Source organism: Pithys albifrons, chromosome 4 (genome assembly GCF_047495875.1).
Source record: "Pithys albifrons albifrons isolate INPA30051 chromosome 4, PitAlb_v1, whole genome shotgun sequence".
NCBI classification, from domain to species: Eukaryota; Metazoa; Chordata; class Aves; order Passeriformes; family Thamnophilidae; genus Pithys; species Pithys albifrons.
In genome coordinates, this window is record NC_092461.1 from 60,143,581 (window position 1) to 60,163,537 (window position 19,957).

General features: G+C 36.9%; 1 protein-coding gene across 2 annotated transcripts in view; it reads right to left on the minus strand.

Annotated features, from left to right (window-relative positions):
* Positions 1–390: 390 nt before the first annotated feature.
* The window catches only part of HNF4G (hepatocyte nuclear factor 4 gamma), a 63,088-nt gene continuing 43,521 nt past the window's right edge, over positions 391–19,957 (minus strand). For both annotated transcript variants that reach the window (XM_071554323.1, XM_071554322.1), the window contains exons 3-10: positions 17,617–17,711; positions 14,085–14,191; positions 9,708–9,863; positions 7,583–7,670; positions 5,382–5,534; positions 4,964–5,200; positions 4,369–4,491; positions 391–3,979 (exon numbers count right to left, since the gene is read on the minus strand). In XM_071554323.1, the coding sequence (XP_071410424.1) occupies positions 3,861–3,979; positions 4,369–4,491; positions 4,964–5,200; positions 5,382–5,534; positions 7,583–7,670; positions 9,708–9,863; positions 14,085–14,191; positions 17,617–17,711 (1,078 nt within the window). In that variant the 3' untranslated portion in view covers positions 391–3,860. The remainder of the gene's footprint in view (positions 3,980–4,368; positions 4,492–4,963; positions 5,201–5,381; positions 5,535–7,582; positions 7,671–9,707; positions 9,864–14,084; positions 14,192–17,616; positions 17,712–19,957) is intronic.

The window sequence follows — 19,957 nt, forward strand, 5'->3', positions numbered from 1 at the left end:
TTGTAAGTTACCCCTGTCTGGAAAAAATATCTGTTGAACTTATGGTTCAGTTTAAATACAGATGGAATTAAACATGTGCTTCAGTTCTTTTCTGAGTCAGAATTAAAAACTGAAAACCATAGCTATGTAATACTTTGCCATGTTACAGCAGAATCAACTCAAATTTTGCCATCATATTCTTTCATATGATTTCAATATCCTGCTTAAGCTGGGAGGGGGGGTTGGATTAGATGACCTCCAGAAGTCCCTTCCAACCTGTGCCATTCTGTGATGCAGTGAATACTGTAGAGATAAGAGTATGCTATTTATATACTTACTCATAATGTAAGCAATATAAAGCATTCTCATTGTTTATGTAAATAGTAAAAAAAAAATACCAAAAGGCAAATGTGTCATTTGGATCATTCATTTTTGTTTATTAAGCTTTGATGAAAACCAGTCCATTTGAAATATTTCCAACAACCATCTCAATTCCAAATGCTCAACACAAAAACTTGGTATCAGAGTTCAAACATATAAAGTTACATCACATTATAATTTAATATTTAACAAAGCTAATCATTTCTGATTTTTCATAATTAAGTTTACAAAAATAATGTTACATTTATAAAATAAATCAGTTTTTCCCAATAAATTACAGTGTGTTCTTATTCAAAAATGTATTATATCATACAAAATAGATAACAACTTTTTGTCAGAAAAAACCTAAAGTATATTTTTCGTCCAGTACCTTTTGGCAGTGTGCGAAAACATGTTATTGTACACTTGATATCTAAAGTACAGCGTGAAAAATAAACTCATCAAGCTATTATGCACATCTCTTATATAAGGCAAGGGTGGCCAACTTGGGGACTACTTTTTATTTCCAGTTAAATGTTTTCAGACAGATCACTACTGCCATGTTTATGCCACTAAGTTAATTGATCTGACCCATTAAATTCACTCAGATCCACCTTGAGTCCAACACTTTTTCTATGACAAGTACACAAAAGTGAGCCCAATCAGTAAAATTTTGGGCTGCTCAGTATCCCTCACACATGTTTTACCTTTGTGTTTCACCATAAAGCGTTGGTGGCCAACTTGTAAAAATAGCATTTTCTGGATACACCTAAAGTTATTGGCAAAACTTCAGTGCCTTATTCTGTCATAAAAACTCATGCTAAAAGCAACTTGTAAAAAACAAACAGTAAATGGCAAAAAGAAGAATAATCTAAAAAGTAAAAGGCAAACATTAAGAGATACTGTATGGACTTCACAAAAGCAACTACTTTGAAATAAGAAAGAAAACACAGCATCTACTTTTGGTACGTGTATTCACATTAAAGCCTCTTGAACGTTCAGGTCAGCTCAGCATTTACTGTGTTGCATTTCCTACCTACAAAAATGTATTTGAAAAACCATTGCAGACTTTTTTGAGTAACTTTTACAATCTAGAGGTGTAACTACACTATCTTTGGATGCTGTGATTAATGAAAGTATCTTTTCAGGATGATCAACATCTCATCTCACCTTGAAGTATCTCTGACTCCACTATGCTTTGTTTTTGCAATAGTTTAACAAACTGCAATATTTTATTATCTCTTTTTTGTCTGTTTCTTTCTTACATATTTTCTGGAGAGAAAGTCTACTTTAAAGTACTAACAATAGATCATTGCTGTCTGGAATAAATAAAATGTGCAAATTGGTGATTTTCTTTTGATGTCAGTATTGTATGAACAACACATCACTTAATATATCATATTAGATTATTTTCACAAATTGAAACTGAGTGGGCAGTTAAATGCCACCCTGAAGCCAAATCCCATTAGATCTCTGAAGCTAAGCAGGGTCAGGCCCAGTTAGTACTTGGATGGGAGACCTCCATGGCAAGATGAACCTTACAAGCAAAGGGTGGGGCCATTTTCGCACAAGCTGTGCCTCACCTAAAAAATCCACTGTGCAGGCTCGAGGAACACACCTACGTAGGTAGAGCCCTGCCCAAATCTTCATTCACGAAGCCTAGCCACATATACAACTGAGTGAATATATGTGCCCAAGTGAGCATGTGTCACAAGGTCCACTTTGTGCAAATCCACATAGAGTCCAAATCCGGATGGGTTGTTACAGACTCCGGACACAAAATTTAGTCAATGTTGGATCCCCCCAGACTGCAATGGGAGGAAGAGGAGAAGAAAAGGGTTCATCACAAAAAACCGATTCATCCCAAGCTTCTGAAAATTCTTAAAATTGAGAGGATGAATACCTGATGTGCTGGCTGTGTTCTGGCTTGAAATACCACTACTCAAACCAGAAACATGTGGAGCTGAACTCAGGCACATTTGCCACTTCAATTAGTAAACCATATTTCTCCAGACACAGAGCTACTACATTAAATACAGCTTCTCTATAGGTGAAGTTCAGTGATTGCTGAAACATGTATTCACCAGCCAGTTAGGTAAATAAACCCAGTGGACACACAGTAGTAAATCAAACAGTACACATTCTATACACCAGTACTGAGGTCAAATGACATAGTCTGCCCATATTCCTCTCTGTGCCCCTAAAGGGGTTGGGGGGCTGTATCCAAAGTAGCTGGTGAAAATTTTCCATAGACTGGCCTAATTCCCAAAGGGTGCCCATAAATTTCTTGGGAGAATACTAGTTAGTCCTAACCAAAAAGCATACCAGTCCTTGTTTTAACTATTTATATGGCTAAATATAAATGCTTTGGCACTGTCCAATTGACTGATATAGACATTATTGTGCATACTGATTTTAAAAAATCTTCAAGCCTACTCACCCATGGCAGGGCCTCTGATTAACACAAACAATTGAGCAGGAAGGATTCAACACTTCTGTTGAAATTTTACTTGAAAGACACAATTCTTTCAAATCAGTTTGGTTTTTTTTTAATAAGTATGTACTTCTGTTCGTTCAGCATATTTTCCTTTTTGTTTAATTCATGTGTTTTGGTAGCCTACTGTTTTACTATTAGTGGAATCTTGGCTTTTGCATGATTAACCCACTTTTCCTGTCTACAATTCACAGCTAAACAAGCACTAACGAGTTCCGTCACAATGAAAAAATATATACACATCTAAACCAATAATATTAAGACAACAACTAAAACAGGAAATAAAAACATGAATCTGTGCAGTTATAAGATCTAAAAATAATATCAACCTCTATACACATTTGTCAGACTGCAGTATCCACAGTTACAGTTGTTTGCAGCAGTCAGAACAACATAAATTTCCAAATCATGAGGTGTTTTTAGGAACACCGATAGCAGTGGCTGCTGAGGAAATAATTTCATTTATCAACCTGAGATTTTAAATGTGCAAGTGTCCTACCAATTTATCTAGTGCATATAAAGGAAGGAGAGGAGGTGGGAAGGAAGAAGGGGAGTGACGAAGGAAGGAAGGAAGTGTGGAAGGAAGTGCGGAAGGAAGTGCAGAAGTGCAGAAGGAAGTGCAGAAGGAAGGAAGTGCGGAAGAAAGTGCGGAAGGAAGTGCGGAAGGAAGTGCGGAAGGAAGGAAGTGCGGAAGTGCGGAAGGAAGTGCAGAAGGAAGTGCGGAAGGAAGTAAGTGCAGAAGGAAGTGCGGAAGGAAGGAAGTGCGGAAGGAAGTAAGTGCGGAAGGAAGTGCGGAAGGAAGGAAGTGCGGAAGGAAGTGCGGAAGGAAGGAAGTGCGGAAGTGCGGAAGGAAGGAAGTGCGGAAGGAAATGAAGGAAGGAAGTGCGGAAGGAAGTGCGGAAGGAAGTGCGGAAGGAAGGAAGTGCGGAAGGAAGGAAGGAAGGAAGGAAGGAAGGAAGGAAGGAAGGAAGGAAGGAAGGAAGGAAGGAAGGAAGGAAGGAAGGAAAAGACAAAGACAGAAACATTATCACAATGTTTTTTGTTTTAAAATAGATTGTTGTGCAATGACTGAAGCCTGATTTGCGGACATTTTGTATTCTTGCCCAGAGCCTTGGGGAGGGGAAGGTAATGGAGTTTCTGGAGTTGCTGAAAAAGAACATAGAAAGAATTACATATTTTTATAGTCTGGCCTACTCTGCATATGCATACCACTGCACTGAAAGGGAGTTCTGTTACATTTGACATGCTACAGAAATAGGATATTTTAATTATTAGACTTTTTAGTTTATTAAAAATTTTGCATGTAAAAACAATTATGTATGAGAATGGTGCTGAATTTTTAAAGTTACATGAAATTCAGGTTAAAATGTCTTACTTAACACCACTTATATACATACATTTTTAATGCACAATTATTTTAATTTAAGATTGATGATGAAATAACTCTATGAAAACTGACAGGCCACCACTCTAATAAATATTTTTAAATGAAACAGTGGCATGTTATGACAGAAGACTAACTTGCAATTACTTACAAATCTGTTCTGTATGTACAGGAGCAGACATTGAACTTATGAGGACAGTTTGGCCAGTTAATGGATCTTGGGTAAAGTGAGGATGCATTGGATGATGCAGATGACTGGCATCATTAGAAGTACCTACAAAAAATAACATGTGCATATATCAATTCAAAACAGCATGTTCTTGCCAGCAACTTGTACTTGAGTAATTACATTTCCACAGAGCAAATATTTTGATTGGCAATTTGAATAATTTCCTCTGGGTATTCATTAAACAATCTAACCAGACTTCAACCATATTAAGCACTGTGTTTATTTTCACTGTTTTAACTGCAATAACAGTGGATTTCATGAAATATTTGTAAGGATTCTTTTATCTGCCTAGGGAATTGTAGTACAACCCAGCAGTGACTGGGCATGGCACAATCTGTCACTGTAGGACTAAGTTAACAAGATGAACTGCTGAGACAAGAAGTGTTTAGTGAACAATTACACAACCCAAAGCTCAGACAGTGAGTCAGAGGTTGGTTACATCGTGATTCCCTCAACATTTCCGCACGCTAAATTCAACATAATACAACATAGTAAATTTAGCAAATTGTTAGCTTACCTCCCAGTAACATCTCCTGAAGCAAACTGTCAATTTTAACAATTCCAAATAGTTTAACCAATTGTATTTGCTCAATCATTTGCCAGGTGATGCTCTGGAGCGTAGGCAGTAGAAGAAGAAGTTCTCCAAATCTTCCTCTGGAGTCGTACTGACGGTCATTAATATAATCCTCTAAACTGATTTGGACTTGGTACCGCATATTTTTAATCTTCATTGGATTGCTCAGGCCTTTTGCATCTTAAAAAATGACAAAAACTTAAAGTCAGGGTAGATTATTATTTGGGAGGAGTATCTTACTTTCTTTTTGTTTGATTCTTTTACATCCAACTACATATTATGAACAAATTCTACATTAACAAAAATTACTCTCAGTACAATCACGTGTAAAAATTTCTGAGAGATATTTTTGTAAAAATACCTGGATCAAAAAACACAATTGCTTTCAAGCAAGCGTACTCATTATCATCTATTTGAATTTCTTGGAAGGGTCGAACTAATTCATCCAGAATCCGATTTGCCACTCGGCAGATCTCTACTTCAGTACTGTTGCGATGGATTATGTAGTTGTTGCCTTAGAGAGAAAGAATACCAACATTATGGATTAATATAAACATTTTGATGTAATGTACTAGATGAAGCCCTTTTTCAAAAGCACATTTCACTCTGCTTAATCAAGTCCAAACATTTTTTAAGTAATAACTCTCCTTTGCATCATACAAAACCATTCTTTGCGAAGAGAGTATATGTGCAAATTATAGTTGTCACCTGGTAAATAATCTGTACATGTAAATATGCCAACGTGTACACACAACACACATGTTACTGACTAGTCCACAGGACTGAGGTTCCTGTTTGAATGCACAAGTATGGAGCAAGTAGACTTCATCTTTACATAACAGATAAATGATAGTGAATTGATCTTAAAATGTCTTCTTCCCCAATTAAAATAATATATTCCAAGCTGAATGACAAGGATTTGTCAATGTACAAGAGGAGACACCAGGAATGCTTCTTCTAATGGATTCCTCTGTTACTCCTAATACAATTTAGCAGCACCATAAATTTTTCAGTAAAGAAGTAATTTTCCCTCTTTCTTTAATTTTAAATTTCTGTTTTGGAGAAGTCTCCACCATGGTATCTTAATTCACCTCCTGGAAAACAATGGGAAAGTCACAGAGCTTTCAGAAGCCATCAAAGCAGTTTTTGAAAGAAAAGCTGATGATTATATCACAAGAGATCCATGGCAAAATGACTCAAAAACATTACAGATACCTGTCTCCAAGTACCAGAAATAAGCCTTGAAGCCTAAAATTGTTTCTTTTTTTATATATGCTGATGTTCATGACACTGAATATAATTTTCTGCTTATTATCTTTTAAATATTTTCCTTGTTACATACTAATATCAATAAAACTGCAAATATTTCTTTATTTCTGTTAATTTTGTCAGTAAAACTGTGTATCTAAAGAAAGAACTACTTTAAGAAAGCCATTTGTATAGCTTTTATCTTGAAAGGATTGCTGGTGAAATACCTCCAAATCAAGGCGTTCTTTTCCTTTTAATGTTATGTGTAAAAGTAAATTCAAGCTGATTTAGAGTTGTGAAAAGGCAGGCCCAAAGAGGAAGGAGAACAAGGAGTAAAAAATATCCCTGTACCACATCGCCAATGAAGAGATGGTTTCAGTCAACGATCTATATAGTCTTGCCTCACATCAAAAATTCTGTCCAAAATAGCCCAGATGCTGCACATGTTTAATGAGACTCTTTTTTGCAGAGTACACTTCAAAGTGGCAGAGCACTGTCTCAAATAATGCTAACAAATGCCTCATCACACCACTATTTACACATCTGATTAGGCACACATCTGATCTCATAACTGAGACCCTCTGTCAAATGAACTAAGAGAAGACAAGCTTCCACCACACAACATCTTCCCTAACACCTATGTTTTCTTCATATAATCCAATGTAGGAGCCATTTCAAGTGACCCAGAATATGCTTCTGCAGGAATGACTCCTCACCGTGCCAATAGTGCACCCATCTGCCACATGGCAGGGGACAGCAAGTACACTGTCTACATGATGGCCATGCGGCGACTGTCAAGGCAGCAGTGAGAGAATTCTTGGGAATGTGAGTTGCAAGGAACAGGCTATCCAGTATTCTAGCAAGTAGGGTCTTCTCTGACTCTGTCTGAAGGACTCTTGAGAAAGCACTAGATAAATGGTTTCATGACAACTTAATCAGTACATGTACAACAGGTTGGCTACCACTCTCTTAAGCAATTGGGGTTTTATAATGTTTTCTTTTTGTTGTTGCTGTTTTATTCTGGTTTTTTAATGGGACAAAGGTGAAGAAAGGATGCTAATATAAGGAAACAATTGCCAGGAACTCCCTTAAGTTGTGGGTTTTGGTATTCAAAAAACCTTCAGCTGTATTAGCTCACTCATCCACCTGCTTTTGCTGGAACAGGCACATGACATTATGTCATTAATAGTTACTTAGCATTCACAGAATGCATTGCTCTGATTGTGCCAGAGCAGTTGTCCCACTTAAGTGATTGCATGGTTGCTAATGTACTATAACATCATCATTAATAAGTAAAACAAAACCAATATTTACCTAAAAGTAAAATGTCCTTATATGCCATGGACCGTTTTGCTGCTCCAAGCAACAGGTGTTCCCCAGCATGTGCTCTTAGCAGGGCAACCTCACAAAAAGAACAGTAGACTCATTAGATGACAAAGCATTAAGTTCCAGTAAGAGAAAAAGAGGATGCCTATTACTGTGTGTTAGCTACATGTTTAAGACTGCTAAGATTCTAACATAAAAATCTTAAGACCATAAAAACAGCACTCTATAATTAAATTGTCATCCTCTGTCACTTCTAGTATTTGGTCTAGATTTTAAACATTAGGCTCTGCAAAGTACTTCTCAATAAATACACGACCTGCATTTATTTCCTAGTGTGTATTCCCTTGCAAAGGTTTCTCTGTCATTTTAAGTTGATACAAAAGACTGCAGTGGGCTGGAATGAGCTGCTACAGTAAATTTAGCACTATCAGTGTTTCATTTTTCTCATTTTGAACCAAAAATTTATGTCGTCCTTAAAAGACCTTTATTCACAGCAAAGCCAGAAATGCTAAAATAGCCAATACTGTCAACAAAGAAGAATCCTGGTTCATACTCAGAAGGCACTCTTTGTCATCTATTTATTTTCCTTTGGTTTTAATGTCTGCTTGAAACTGTAGCGATAGCCTCTATTTCCTCAAGGATCTCCCCTCTTGGCAAGTAATTCTAATTCAGGCCAATACTTTATGAGTAAAGCAAAGGTATACAGTACCTGCTAAGCTTTTTAGGTTCTCACTACAGTTAACTTAGCTGCTCTGGCCTCCTCTATGGTCTGTAAATCAGGCTGACTCTTAGATCAGGAATAATTTGTTCAAAATTTTATTACTAAAATTATTTTATTACTAAAAAATTGGCTATCACAAATGAAAAAGTTGTATATGTTTTAATCTCTCAATATCTTTGCCCCTACTTTTCAAATCTACTTAAAGTTCCAGAGTTTTTCCCAACATGTACTCTTCAAGCACTGCAAGTGTGTTTTCTGCCTGTCTTTCTAAGAAGACATTTTATTTTTTTAAATGCAGGCAGGAACTTTTTAATGACTTTTGATACTTTCTTTTTTTTCTTTCATGCCATCTTAACAATGAAAGCAGCAATACTTTTTTGCTTTCTTTTTTTGTCTTTGTGCAACCAATGCACTTAACATACTTCTTTTTTACATAAATAAGAGTTTTAAATTATTCCAGTATTGAGCTTGTGCACACATTATCATACTCTTTGGGTCTACAAAAACATTAAACTCCTATTTTGGGGGATTTCCTGTGGCCTGAAACATGTCCATACTCCTGAGGAAGAATGTAAGAGGGAATGACTCAGTTTGAGTCTCAAAACCAAGGACGATCTAACACTTCTTGCAGGATTTTGTTAAAAATTGAGACAATAAGAGATGAAAAGGAGGATTTACACAATTTCAGTTAAAGAGTGATTTTCAAGATATATCAGATTTTGGTGGACTGGAGTTTAGAGATCTAAAGCAACCAATTAACCTCCTACCCAGGCTGCTAGTGAGAGAACTGTTCACAACAATGTGGAGATACTGGTTCTAGGTGTGACAGCACAATTGACTCTGAAAGCCAATGATATATTAGGATATATTACAGATGTGATGATAGATCAGACTTCTATCATAAAAACCCTTACGAATTTTCAAGGGTTGAAGCTTTTTTCCACTACATTCATCATATACAATATCATTTTACTACAATGTATTATATGAAAGATTATTTGCTATAGATTAGTATCAGCATGTTTGGAATTTGTTCTGGGTTCTAATGGCTTTTATTTTTTGCAAGTAGAGAAGACCTGCTTCAAATTAAGTAACTTGCTGCCAGATTATAATGAAAGGTGAAAATGAAATAAATACTTTTCAAGGTCAGAAAAATATTCTGCTTTCAAAAGACTGAAGAAAGAACAAAACAATTAATGACAAGCTGATTTGTTGCTTCTTTTTCTTAGTATCTTTTTTGTCATGGTGTTATTTCAAAACTTAAAATAAGATGGTCTAGCATACAAATCTATTTAATCAGACAAAAAGAGATGAGTGTTTAATGATGACATTTAAATATCAAAGGAGTAACAGAACAATAAATAAAATTTTCTGGTTAGTGTCCTCTTATACCTGGTCATCCAGTGGTAATTCACAGAAGCCTGGAATATATTTAGCCCATTCCACCAGAACCAAAAGTTGTTGCTTCATAGATTCACAGACATCACTAACACCAGCAATTTTCTTAACATTTATATCAGTGCTAGAACTGGGACTGGGCATTGAGATCTGGACATAATGAGAGAAAAAATTAAGTGTTAGATTTCCACTAGTTAACAGCATATTTAAGAAAAAATCACAGCAGTAATTACTGATACTCTTGAGAAATTCCTTGACCACATGGACCATTACTCTGCATGTAAATTACAAATTTTTATTTCTATTATCAGTGTGCATTGCAGTACACTAAATTTTAATTATTCATGTCATGATACAATATCTTCTTATTCCAAAATGCTGTTTTTGAATACACCAGAGCCCTTATCATTTGTATGATAGGTGGTTTCCTTTTTTTTTTTCCTTTAAAAGGGTTGACATTTACTTCATTTCAGAAAAAAGAAGAGCTCATGGGGCATGCAGTAATATTAAGGGCAGAGAGAGTGATAAAGGGGTAGCATATTCTCCTAGTGCAGATAAGTATCATTAACTTTAGAACGTAAAACGGGGGGGTTTTAGTGCCTGGAGGAGAATGGGTTGTAATGATGAAGCAGCGGTATAGGCAGAAGCCTGAGATGTTTCAGAGGAAATGTAAAGGATATGAGTGTGCATTAGACCACCTGCAGTGAACAGTGTTCTGTGAAATAGGAAGAAAGCAATATCTCTCTGGGCCTGAAGCTGGGACACTTTTACATAATCACTGAGCCAAATCCTGAAATTCTTAATGACTTTTCAAGGAAAGGAACAAAACTAGGCTTGTTTCTAAGGCAGGCAGGAAAGACAACTTAAGATAAAGCCAAGCATGAGAAGCCAAGGTCAGTTTATAGATGCTATCATACCAGGGGAGGGAAAAAAAAAGAAAAAAGAAGGGGGGGAAAAAAGGGAAACAAAAAACTAAAAAGAAAACAAAACAAAAAAGAAAATTAAAAAGTCAATGAAAAAGAAAATGAAAGAAAAAAATATGAAAGAAAATGAAAGAGAAAAATATTAAAGAAAAAGAAAAATATGAAAGAAAAAGAAAAATAAAAATGTGAAACGAAAAGGAAAGGGAAAAGGAAAAGAAAAGGAAAAGATGAAAAGATCCCAACACTACAAAACCAAAATCCCACCACTGTACAAGACCTATGATAGTGACTTTCCCTTTTTGTTTCATTACTAAAAGCATACTCAGCAATTGATGTAGTACGATTATCTTCCTCAGGAAAATAAAATTAATTGTTTCATCTTCCAATAGCAGCCTCTACACGTTTGAGGATGGTGGAAGCCATCCATTTACATTGACTCCTATCGGTTCCCCTTCATTCATGTATGTATGGCTAGGCTTCACAAATGTAGGTTTGGGAAGGGCTCTAACCCTGTGGGTGTGTCCTTCGAGACTGTGCAGTGGATTTTTTAGGTGAGGCACAGCGTGCGCAGAATTGACCCCACCCTTTAACTCATCAGGTTCATCTGCCAAGGCCAAGTGAGCTTGGACGGTGACAGTGAAGTTCTCATCACTAGAACCTTCAGCCCTCGGTATTCCCAGGAGGTCTCCCATCCAAGTACTAACTGGGGCTGACCCTCCTTAGCTTCCGAGATCTGACAGAATCAGATGTCATATATCCATGTTAAACCCCACAGTGGGATCTGTAGTGAAATCCCATTATCCTTGGGTATTCAAAAGGAGTTGCACTTCAGAACTAAAGCTCAGTGCTTCCTACATAATTCAGTAGTGTAAAACACTGAAAACAGCTTAGATATTAATGTTAGTTAACCAGCTGAACATTAGTTCCCAGGGAAATACAGCAGCTAGGCAGGTGAAAACTTGCTCAGACATATAGTTGAAAGGCTAAAATGTAAGAAAAAGGTTAGAGGTACTGTTTCTATGCAGACAGACCATTTGAGAAATCCATGCTATAATCATGAATCCATTCCTGGATTTTTGTTTCTACAAAAACAAAATTGAAAATACTGAATATCATTCAGGTGAGAGCTACTAGAGTGATTCAATCTAGAAAACCTTCACTACAAAAAGAGAGTAAAGAAATTCAACACATTTAATTTTTTTTTCCAGGAGAGAAAAGGGATTTTGATCATGATTCAAAAGTACAAAGAAGAGACTTCTGAAAGCAGGTCACTCTCTGATCTACCTTAGAAAGATACCACCATGAACCAACTAGAAGATAATACAAGAAGGTAAAGAAGAGGCAGATTGTTTGACTGTTAGACATACTTACTCGGGAAGTTAATACATTGTCATTGCTTTAACATCTTTTAATCAAATCTGTGTTTCATTACAAATTACAATTTATATTACAGACTACAGACTCCATGCTGAAATTACTTGGTGAACTTTTGCTGGGGACTCATGGGATGACTCCCATAGAGTTCATTATGAAGATTGCATCTCTTCATAGGGATATGAAGCTAAGAACTTCCATATTTCTTTTTCTCTATTGCTTTAAGCTGCCTCTCATTTTTAGGGTGCAACACAGGAATCATAGACATCATAGAATCATAGACTAGCTCCAGTTAGGAAGGAGGTTGAAAGATCACGTCATCAAACCTTTTGTGGGAAAGTAAACCTAGATGAGATCTAGCAACCTGTCCAATTGCATCTTGAAAATCAGCAGTGATGAGGACACCACAACACCCCTGGAAAGGTTGCTCCAGTAATTGCTTGTTCTCACTGTAAAAAATTTATTTCCTATATCAAGATGAAACCTTTCCCAGTGCAACCTGTACCTGTTAATGACTTGATGAATGTGACAATATAACACTATACCCAATTGCCCTGAAAACCTGCAGGGATAGATGCCTTTACTCCTATGAGAGTCCATAATGTCCCTTTCATATCTACATAATTCTGGAAGACTCTCCTGGGTCTGTAGGAGAAAAACTGTACTTGGAAAATTCCCACCTGTAACAGATCTTCAAGAACAAAATAACTAATTTTCCCTATTTAATATGAAAATTTTAAAAGGGATGGACACCACTCTCTTCCTCATTTCACAGCTGAAGAACTTGGATAATGATTTGGGACACTACCTCCTCCTCAAAGTCCCTTCTCAGGACTGAACTCATCTTGCAGGCCTATTTGATTGAGAGAAAAACAAGTACTACTAAGACTTTCCATCATGGTAACATAGTCTCTTGGACTTTGAGACCAAGATTGTATCTTCATACATGCTTGACATAGTGGAATCAGTTCTATCCTACCAAACAGTAGGTAGAATAAACATGCATGTGTACACAAGGTGAAGTTTTAGGCCAGGAATCTAATGTTTGAAAATAACTTTGTGTCATAAACAGCTGAGGATGGGATTCTGTTTCAGTTCTAATTCCTAGATTGCATATACCAGTCGGAAATGATTAAGAGAGTGATACAAAAAAGCACAATAAGCAAGTTCAAGAAATTACTATGGAGGTAAAAATTGCTATATTTTTCATAGTGTATAGGTAGGAAAGGTAGGAAGGTCCATTATGTCCATCTAGTCTGCCCAGACATGCAATATGTGCCAAAGACCATCACATAGTAATTCCTGCATCAATTCTTTACAGACAGTTCCAACCTAAGAAAGATGTTGATAAAGGATGAGATTACAAAACATTTGCAGATGTATAAATCAGTCAGCATGAAATCATAAAGGTGGCAGTTAAATTCTAAGCAAGCTAGTAAGAGGTGCAAGAATGCAGAATCAATGACTATGATTTATCTGAGGTGCAGAAAAGGACTGGAGACTGTTTCATTCAGCAATTGATTGGATAGGGAAAAAAAAAGAAAAAGAGAAAATGAAGTTCAGATGAGACAAAAAAAATTTAGAAGCGAAATGTGAATAGACTGCAGTTGGAACACTTCTGTTTGCCTTACTTGTAATGTCTAAGGATATTAAAAATGAGATTTTCAAAAGAATGTAAGGAAATGATTGTCCACACCCTATGAATGTAATGGTTTTGGACAATTTTTTCCCTAATGTTTCATGGGAAAGCCAGCTTCAAGGATAGATAGATGCCACCAGCTGCCTAAGACAGCAAATGATTTAAAAGCAGTAAGAACCATAAAGCTTTATTAAGAAAGGTGCCTAAGACATATTGTCCTGGACAAAGTAGAATTTTTTTTTATTGACTTTGTTTCAAGAATGTATTCTATTACTGATTCTTTCATACGGAACAGGAAGCTGTGTGCATTTTGGAAGTAGAAAAAAAGTAATCTCAATAATTATATTCAGTACAATAAAAAACTGAAAAGTATTTAATTTTAGTAAAAGTGGTCTTAAAAAAGTTACTAAATAATTTTGTGGTAGATCTCAGTACCTGACGGGAGAGTGTCTCAGCTTGTGACAATGTGCTAATAGAAGGAATGTTGCAGCCATCAAAAGTGTTTCTTCTCGTACTTATCCTGTCCCGTTCATTTTGTACAGCTGGAAAAGAATAATCATCTCATTTATTGACTTGTAAACACTGACATACAGTATAATTTCAGAAGTTTACTATATTTCAGAAGACAACTAAAAGAACTGAAAACGAAATTCAAAGAGGATGATCTGCTTTTAGCTCTGAGTAATGAGGAATTATGACAATACATATTTATGGACTCTAACAGTATACTACTGGCCTGCAAAAATTGTGTATAACTAATTATTGACAGATACTGAATTATCAGCACTTTTGTCACTGGCTTTATTACACTAAAACCTCTTTCTTCCTTTGAACTCGAAAACATGTTCTCAGCTTGTTATTTCAACCAACTTAATAAGTAAAGTAGATTTTATGATAATGGCAGAAATGGACATCCTCAGACTGCCGAGCAAGTCAAGAGGTACAGCACTGAAAAAATATCTCAGTCAAAGGAAGTATGAAAGCCCTACTCCTGCTCTGCTGGGGGAAATCCTGAAACAAGAATAAATCATGAACTTAATCCGATATCAACATAATTTTGAAATTTAAATCTCATGCTTCTCCTCAGTGATATAGAATTCCTAGCTAGTTTATGGAACATTAACTAAGTTAAAAAGTTTCAGGACAGGAAGTTTTGTCACACAGGGTCCAGAAAAAGGCATTTGAAAGGGCTTTGGATAAGGAATCCTTACTCAGCACACATAGGGTTTATGAAGCAAAAAGGCAACTTTTGAACTGAAGGAAAAAGAAAAAATAAAACTATCAGTCAGATATTTCTAAAACCTAAATCATGTCCAAGGCTGGGTCAAGGAGAAAAGAAAAAGGGACAAAAAAAGAATTATGCTGATCAAAATCTTTTTTTGCACAAGGATTCTCATAATCTTTTAAAAGTATCAGCTTTGTTTACAAATATATGTTTGCTATTTTGTAGGAAACCAATTTCGGAGTAGTAAGAGAGGCTTAAAAAAAATAATTCTATGTACTGAATAGGTTCAGGGTTTATCCGAATAATGCACATAGTTTATTCCAGAGGTGTACTAACTTTTTGCAAGGACACTCACTGATAGGCCTTTTATTGAGGTCACAGTAAGAAATTTTGTGTGGTGATAAACACAAAGCACTATATGTTCATGTAGACAGGAAACAAAAAACATAACCTTTTGTACAAAAGTGCTGAAATATCCACTGAATCTCAGCAGCTTAAGTGCTACATAGGCAATTAAAATAATGCCAGCACTGATTAGTATCACAAAAAATAGTAAGGAATTCTGAAAATCAGCATTGAAAGTCATTGGTGGAGCACACTGAGAACCATAGGTGGATGCTTCAATTTTCTCCTACTTATACATAATTTTGGATTATTAGACTAGACTGGCTGGCTAAAGGCTTTTTGCCAATTCAAGCTAAAATTGCCTTAAACAGACTCCATGAGGAAGGTGGAATAAAGAGGGCTTGTACAGCTTTTACCAACTGAAGCCTTTCTTCCATTTGTCCTACAGAAAAGAAAGAGATTTTCTAGAAATAAGGTGAGAAACGATCATAGAGACAATGCTACATTTATACTATGAAACATGCCCTGACCATGTAAAAAGGTATGTAACAAAACACAAGCAGTTCAGTGTTTTCAATTATTTTAGCACTTGGAAGACCTGAATAAACATGGCTTGGATGCAAAGAAAACATGAAAGTTTTAGAGGTAGTGGGACAAGAATAGTGCAGAGCAATTAGGTTTAAAGTTTTGTGCCATGCACTGGGCTGCATTAGCATCTTAAAAGAAATGGCTATTTCTCTGTTTTTGGCTCCCCAACACATGAAAGATTCTGGTAAACTAGGTAGTGTCCAGCGGAGGTCTATGGAGATGTAATCCACAAAGTGCACAAGGTGAAGTGGAAAGAGGCATCTTTGCTTATGTGGGAAAGACAGGACGAACATGGAGGTGAGGGTCTTCATTTCTGCAGAGTACAGAAAATGGAGCCAGATTCTTTTCAAATGCATAGCAAAAGGATAGGAGACAGTAGGCACTACCCTAATTGCAGTAAAACATTCTGATTAGTTATAAGGAAAAAGCTCTTCCAAATGAGGCTGGTCAAGGACTGAAAGAACTTGATGAGAGATTATCAAAACTCCCCTCTCAGGGACTGTGTAAATCTGTCTGGACAGGGTCCCAAGCCACCTGACAGAACATAGACATTTGCCTTGCTTTAAATGGGAATCTGAACTAGATGAATTCCAGATGTCCCTTCTGCAATAAACGATTCTTTAATTTCAGCGTTTGAAAGTCTGTAAAGCTCTGCTTTTTGCAAAACTTTTAGGGCTGCTGTGGACACACAGGTCTTTTCCTTTCTTCACATTAGATTGATAATATATATACAATATGTTACTGATTTTACTGACTCAAATTCCAAAAGGCTAAAGTTTATTAAAGAAGATCCATAAGAGCTAGCAAACCTATTTCATACATACACTGTGTAACGCTGTTTAGAATATCAAGAAGAAAACTCCATTTTATCACATACCGATAACTTGATCACTAGCAAAGCAGTACTACAGTATAGATACTTAAGAGCATAATGAAACAGCTTTATCTTAGGAAAGTTATGTAAAGACTAAAAAGATGATAGCCTGGTTACTCTAAAGGAGAGCTAAGCACTCACGTTTCAGTCTGGCCTTCAAGCAGATACACCATGCTCCAAACAAAAAAGGTAGCAAAGTTTATGATGAACCACTTTTGAGTGTGCATTTGAAATAGATCAGGACATCTTCTGCTTCTATATCATAACTGTCAGTGAAGCAACAGTCCCAATAACAATATCCTTCTGATATTCCCACCACCTTTCCTTCCCTATTGCTCTGCTTATGAGGTCATCTGGCCCTTTCACTTTGATAGGAGGATCTCTGTGACACACAAGTGTCTCATATCTGTCAGTGAAATGCATAAGTAACAACTTTCCCATATTAAGCCCTAAGGAAATTAGATTTTTTTTTAATTAATGTAGACATTTCAGTGACAGCTACCACTACTGTTCTCACCACTACTTTTTTCCTCAACTTCACAGTCGTTCCTTTGGCTTAAATGCTTCATACACTTAAATTAAACAGAAGAACCAGTAAATTAGCACTGTCATTACTTAGGGTAAAAAAAGTAAAAAAAAAAGCCAGAATGTAGGACTCAATGAATTTTGGTATCAGGATTCATGGATTAAACAGTAGCAAATTCACTTTAAATCCATGGACTTGCTAATGTTCAAGGTGTTAGAACTGCTTACCCACCTGACAATTAGAAGATGCATATTTCCCCTCAATACAAAAGCATTTCTCCATCATGAAGTCATTAGAGCAGACTTTCCATTGAATTATTGTGTTGGAGTTTTTTAGAATTTTTATTATATTTTAAAGCTAATTCAGATTTTTGTCTCTTTGTGTATCAAATAGTAAATGACTCCATTACCTTCTTTTTTCATTCCTGCTCGAAAACACTTTTTTAAGCGACAATATCTGCATTGATTCCTTTTGTCCTTGTCAACAACACATTGTCGGTTGAATCTATCAGATACAAGAAAAGGGAAATATATAAAAGCATTAATAAAGCAGCACTTTGATGATGAGGAAATCAACTTATCTAGCCTATCAGAATAATGTCGATAAACAGACTTTCTTCTTCAGTTGTTTTGCTTATTTTTCCTTACTAATCAGTTTTGAGAAGTGTTTCCTGCCTGCTCTGTTTCCAGGAATATATGTGTGTGTATAAACACATATATGCATTGGAACTGGCAGATGTGGAAAATTTTGGGCTTAGGTGCATCATTTACACCTCAACTGATTCGTGAGGTATACGTCAGTAACAGGCTGCATCAAATGGCAGTGGGAAATAAAAAGAAGAAAAGCTAAAAATAGTAAATGGAAAGGACAATCAAGGAAAATGGCAAGTATTGCTGGCATGGAGCAGCCCCTTGGCTGTAAAACCATTACCCTCAGCTGGCAACGTTTACTCTTTATGGAGATACCAATGAACAAGCTACATGTTGTATCATTACAGGTGGCAACCTAAAGAGGAAGGGAGAGGAACACGTTCTACCAATACCATGAAACAAAGACATGAGGAAACAGACAGAGCATGACACCACAGGAAGGCTTACCCAGGCTCTCATGCACATCTACAGGTGTCCCTAAAGGGAACATATATGAGCCATCTTCCCCTCTCCCTGTTTAGGTCTGCCTCTTTTTTGATCTGTATGTGTTTGTTAAATAAACAGACCTATCTTTTGCAGAGTTCTTCCAGAAATCACTTATGTCAGCCCTTGCCAGACCACTTTAGGGGTATGTCTATGCTGTATCACTGTGGTATGTCTGTAAGGGAGAGAATTGCTTGTAACAGTATTGGGCAACCAAAGAATGTAGCACCCGTTTCCACTAACAAGCTGTTTTTACAAAAAGTTTTCTCCTCACCCCATGAAGTGGCACAAGGGGAGAGGGAATGGGAGTTGTGGTCAGTTCATCACATGTTGTCTCTGCTGTTGCTTCCTGCTCAAGGGGAGGACTCCTCACAGTCTTCCTCTTCTCCAACAAGAGACAGTTCTCCATGAACTTCTCCAACATGTGTGTTTGCCATGGGCTGCAGCTCTTCATGAACTGCTCCAGCATGTTTCCTCGGTGCAGGAAACTTGCTTTCTTTTCCACAGAGTTCAGTCCTTTGGGAACAGGCTGCTCCAGCATAGGTCCCCCCACAGGGTCACAAGTCCTGCCAGCAAACCAGTTCCAGTGTAGGTTCCCCTTTCCATGGAGCCACAGGTCCTGACAGGAGCCTGGTCTAGTGTGATCTTCCCAGCAGGACATAGGTTTCTTTTTGCGCACCAATAGTCTCCAGCAGGGAGTCCTCCAAGGCTGCAGGGGGATATCTGCTCCCTAATGGATTTTCCTGGGCTGCAGGGGTACAGCTGTCTCAATATGGTCTTCACCACAGGCTGCAAGGGAATCTCTGCGCAGGTGTCTGGAGGACCTCCCACCCCTCCTTCTGCATGGACCTTGCTGTTTGCTGAGTTTTTCCTACCACATATTCTCACTTTGCTCTTCTCTGGCAGCCACTTGCTTCTGCACAATAATTATTTTTCCTTCTTACATATGTTATCCCAGAGGCACTACCACCATTGCTGATGGTCTCAACTTGGGCTGGTATTGGCTTCACCAGACACAGGGGATGCTTCTGAGAGCTTCTCACAGTATCCACCCTTGTACTCTCCTCACTACCAAAACCGTGCCATGAAAACCCAATACATACCGACAGTGATTTGCCTAAATTCACAGAGTTTTCTGTGTATTCTATGCACAGCTTAAAACTGATTATGTTCTTGTGCATGCAGAAGAACAACTTGTCAAACACGTTGCACAGACCTACGGTGTGATAATTAGGGCACCATTTGGAAATTAGCAGATTGTCACTCATACTGACAAAAGGGAAATGGTCGATCAAAAGAGCAGTGTGTCACACAAACTGGGAATATGTGCAGATGTTTTTGCAAAGCCCTTAAAATAAGACTCATAAATCTTAGACTTTCTATTCAGAAAGTAACTACCTAGGAAAAAAAATTTTAGAAAACAGTTATGAATTACAATTTTCACATTGCAGTGAAAATATGAGCATTTTTAAATTTTTTTTCCCAGTAGATCAAAAATAAAAGAGTGAAACAGCTTCTGAGTGATGTAATTATATCAATAATTTCAACAGACATCTGGAATACAGTATCTGGAATGTGTAGTATCAAATACCATTCTTTAAGAATAAGCTGGAAATA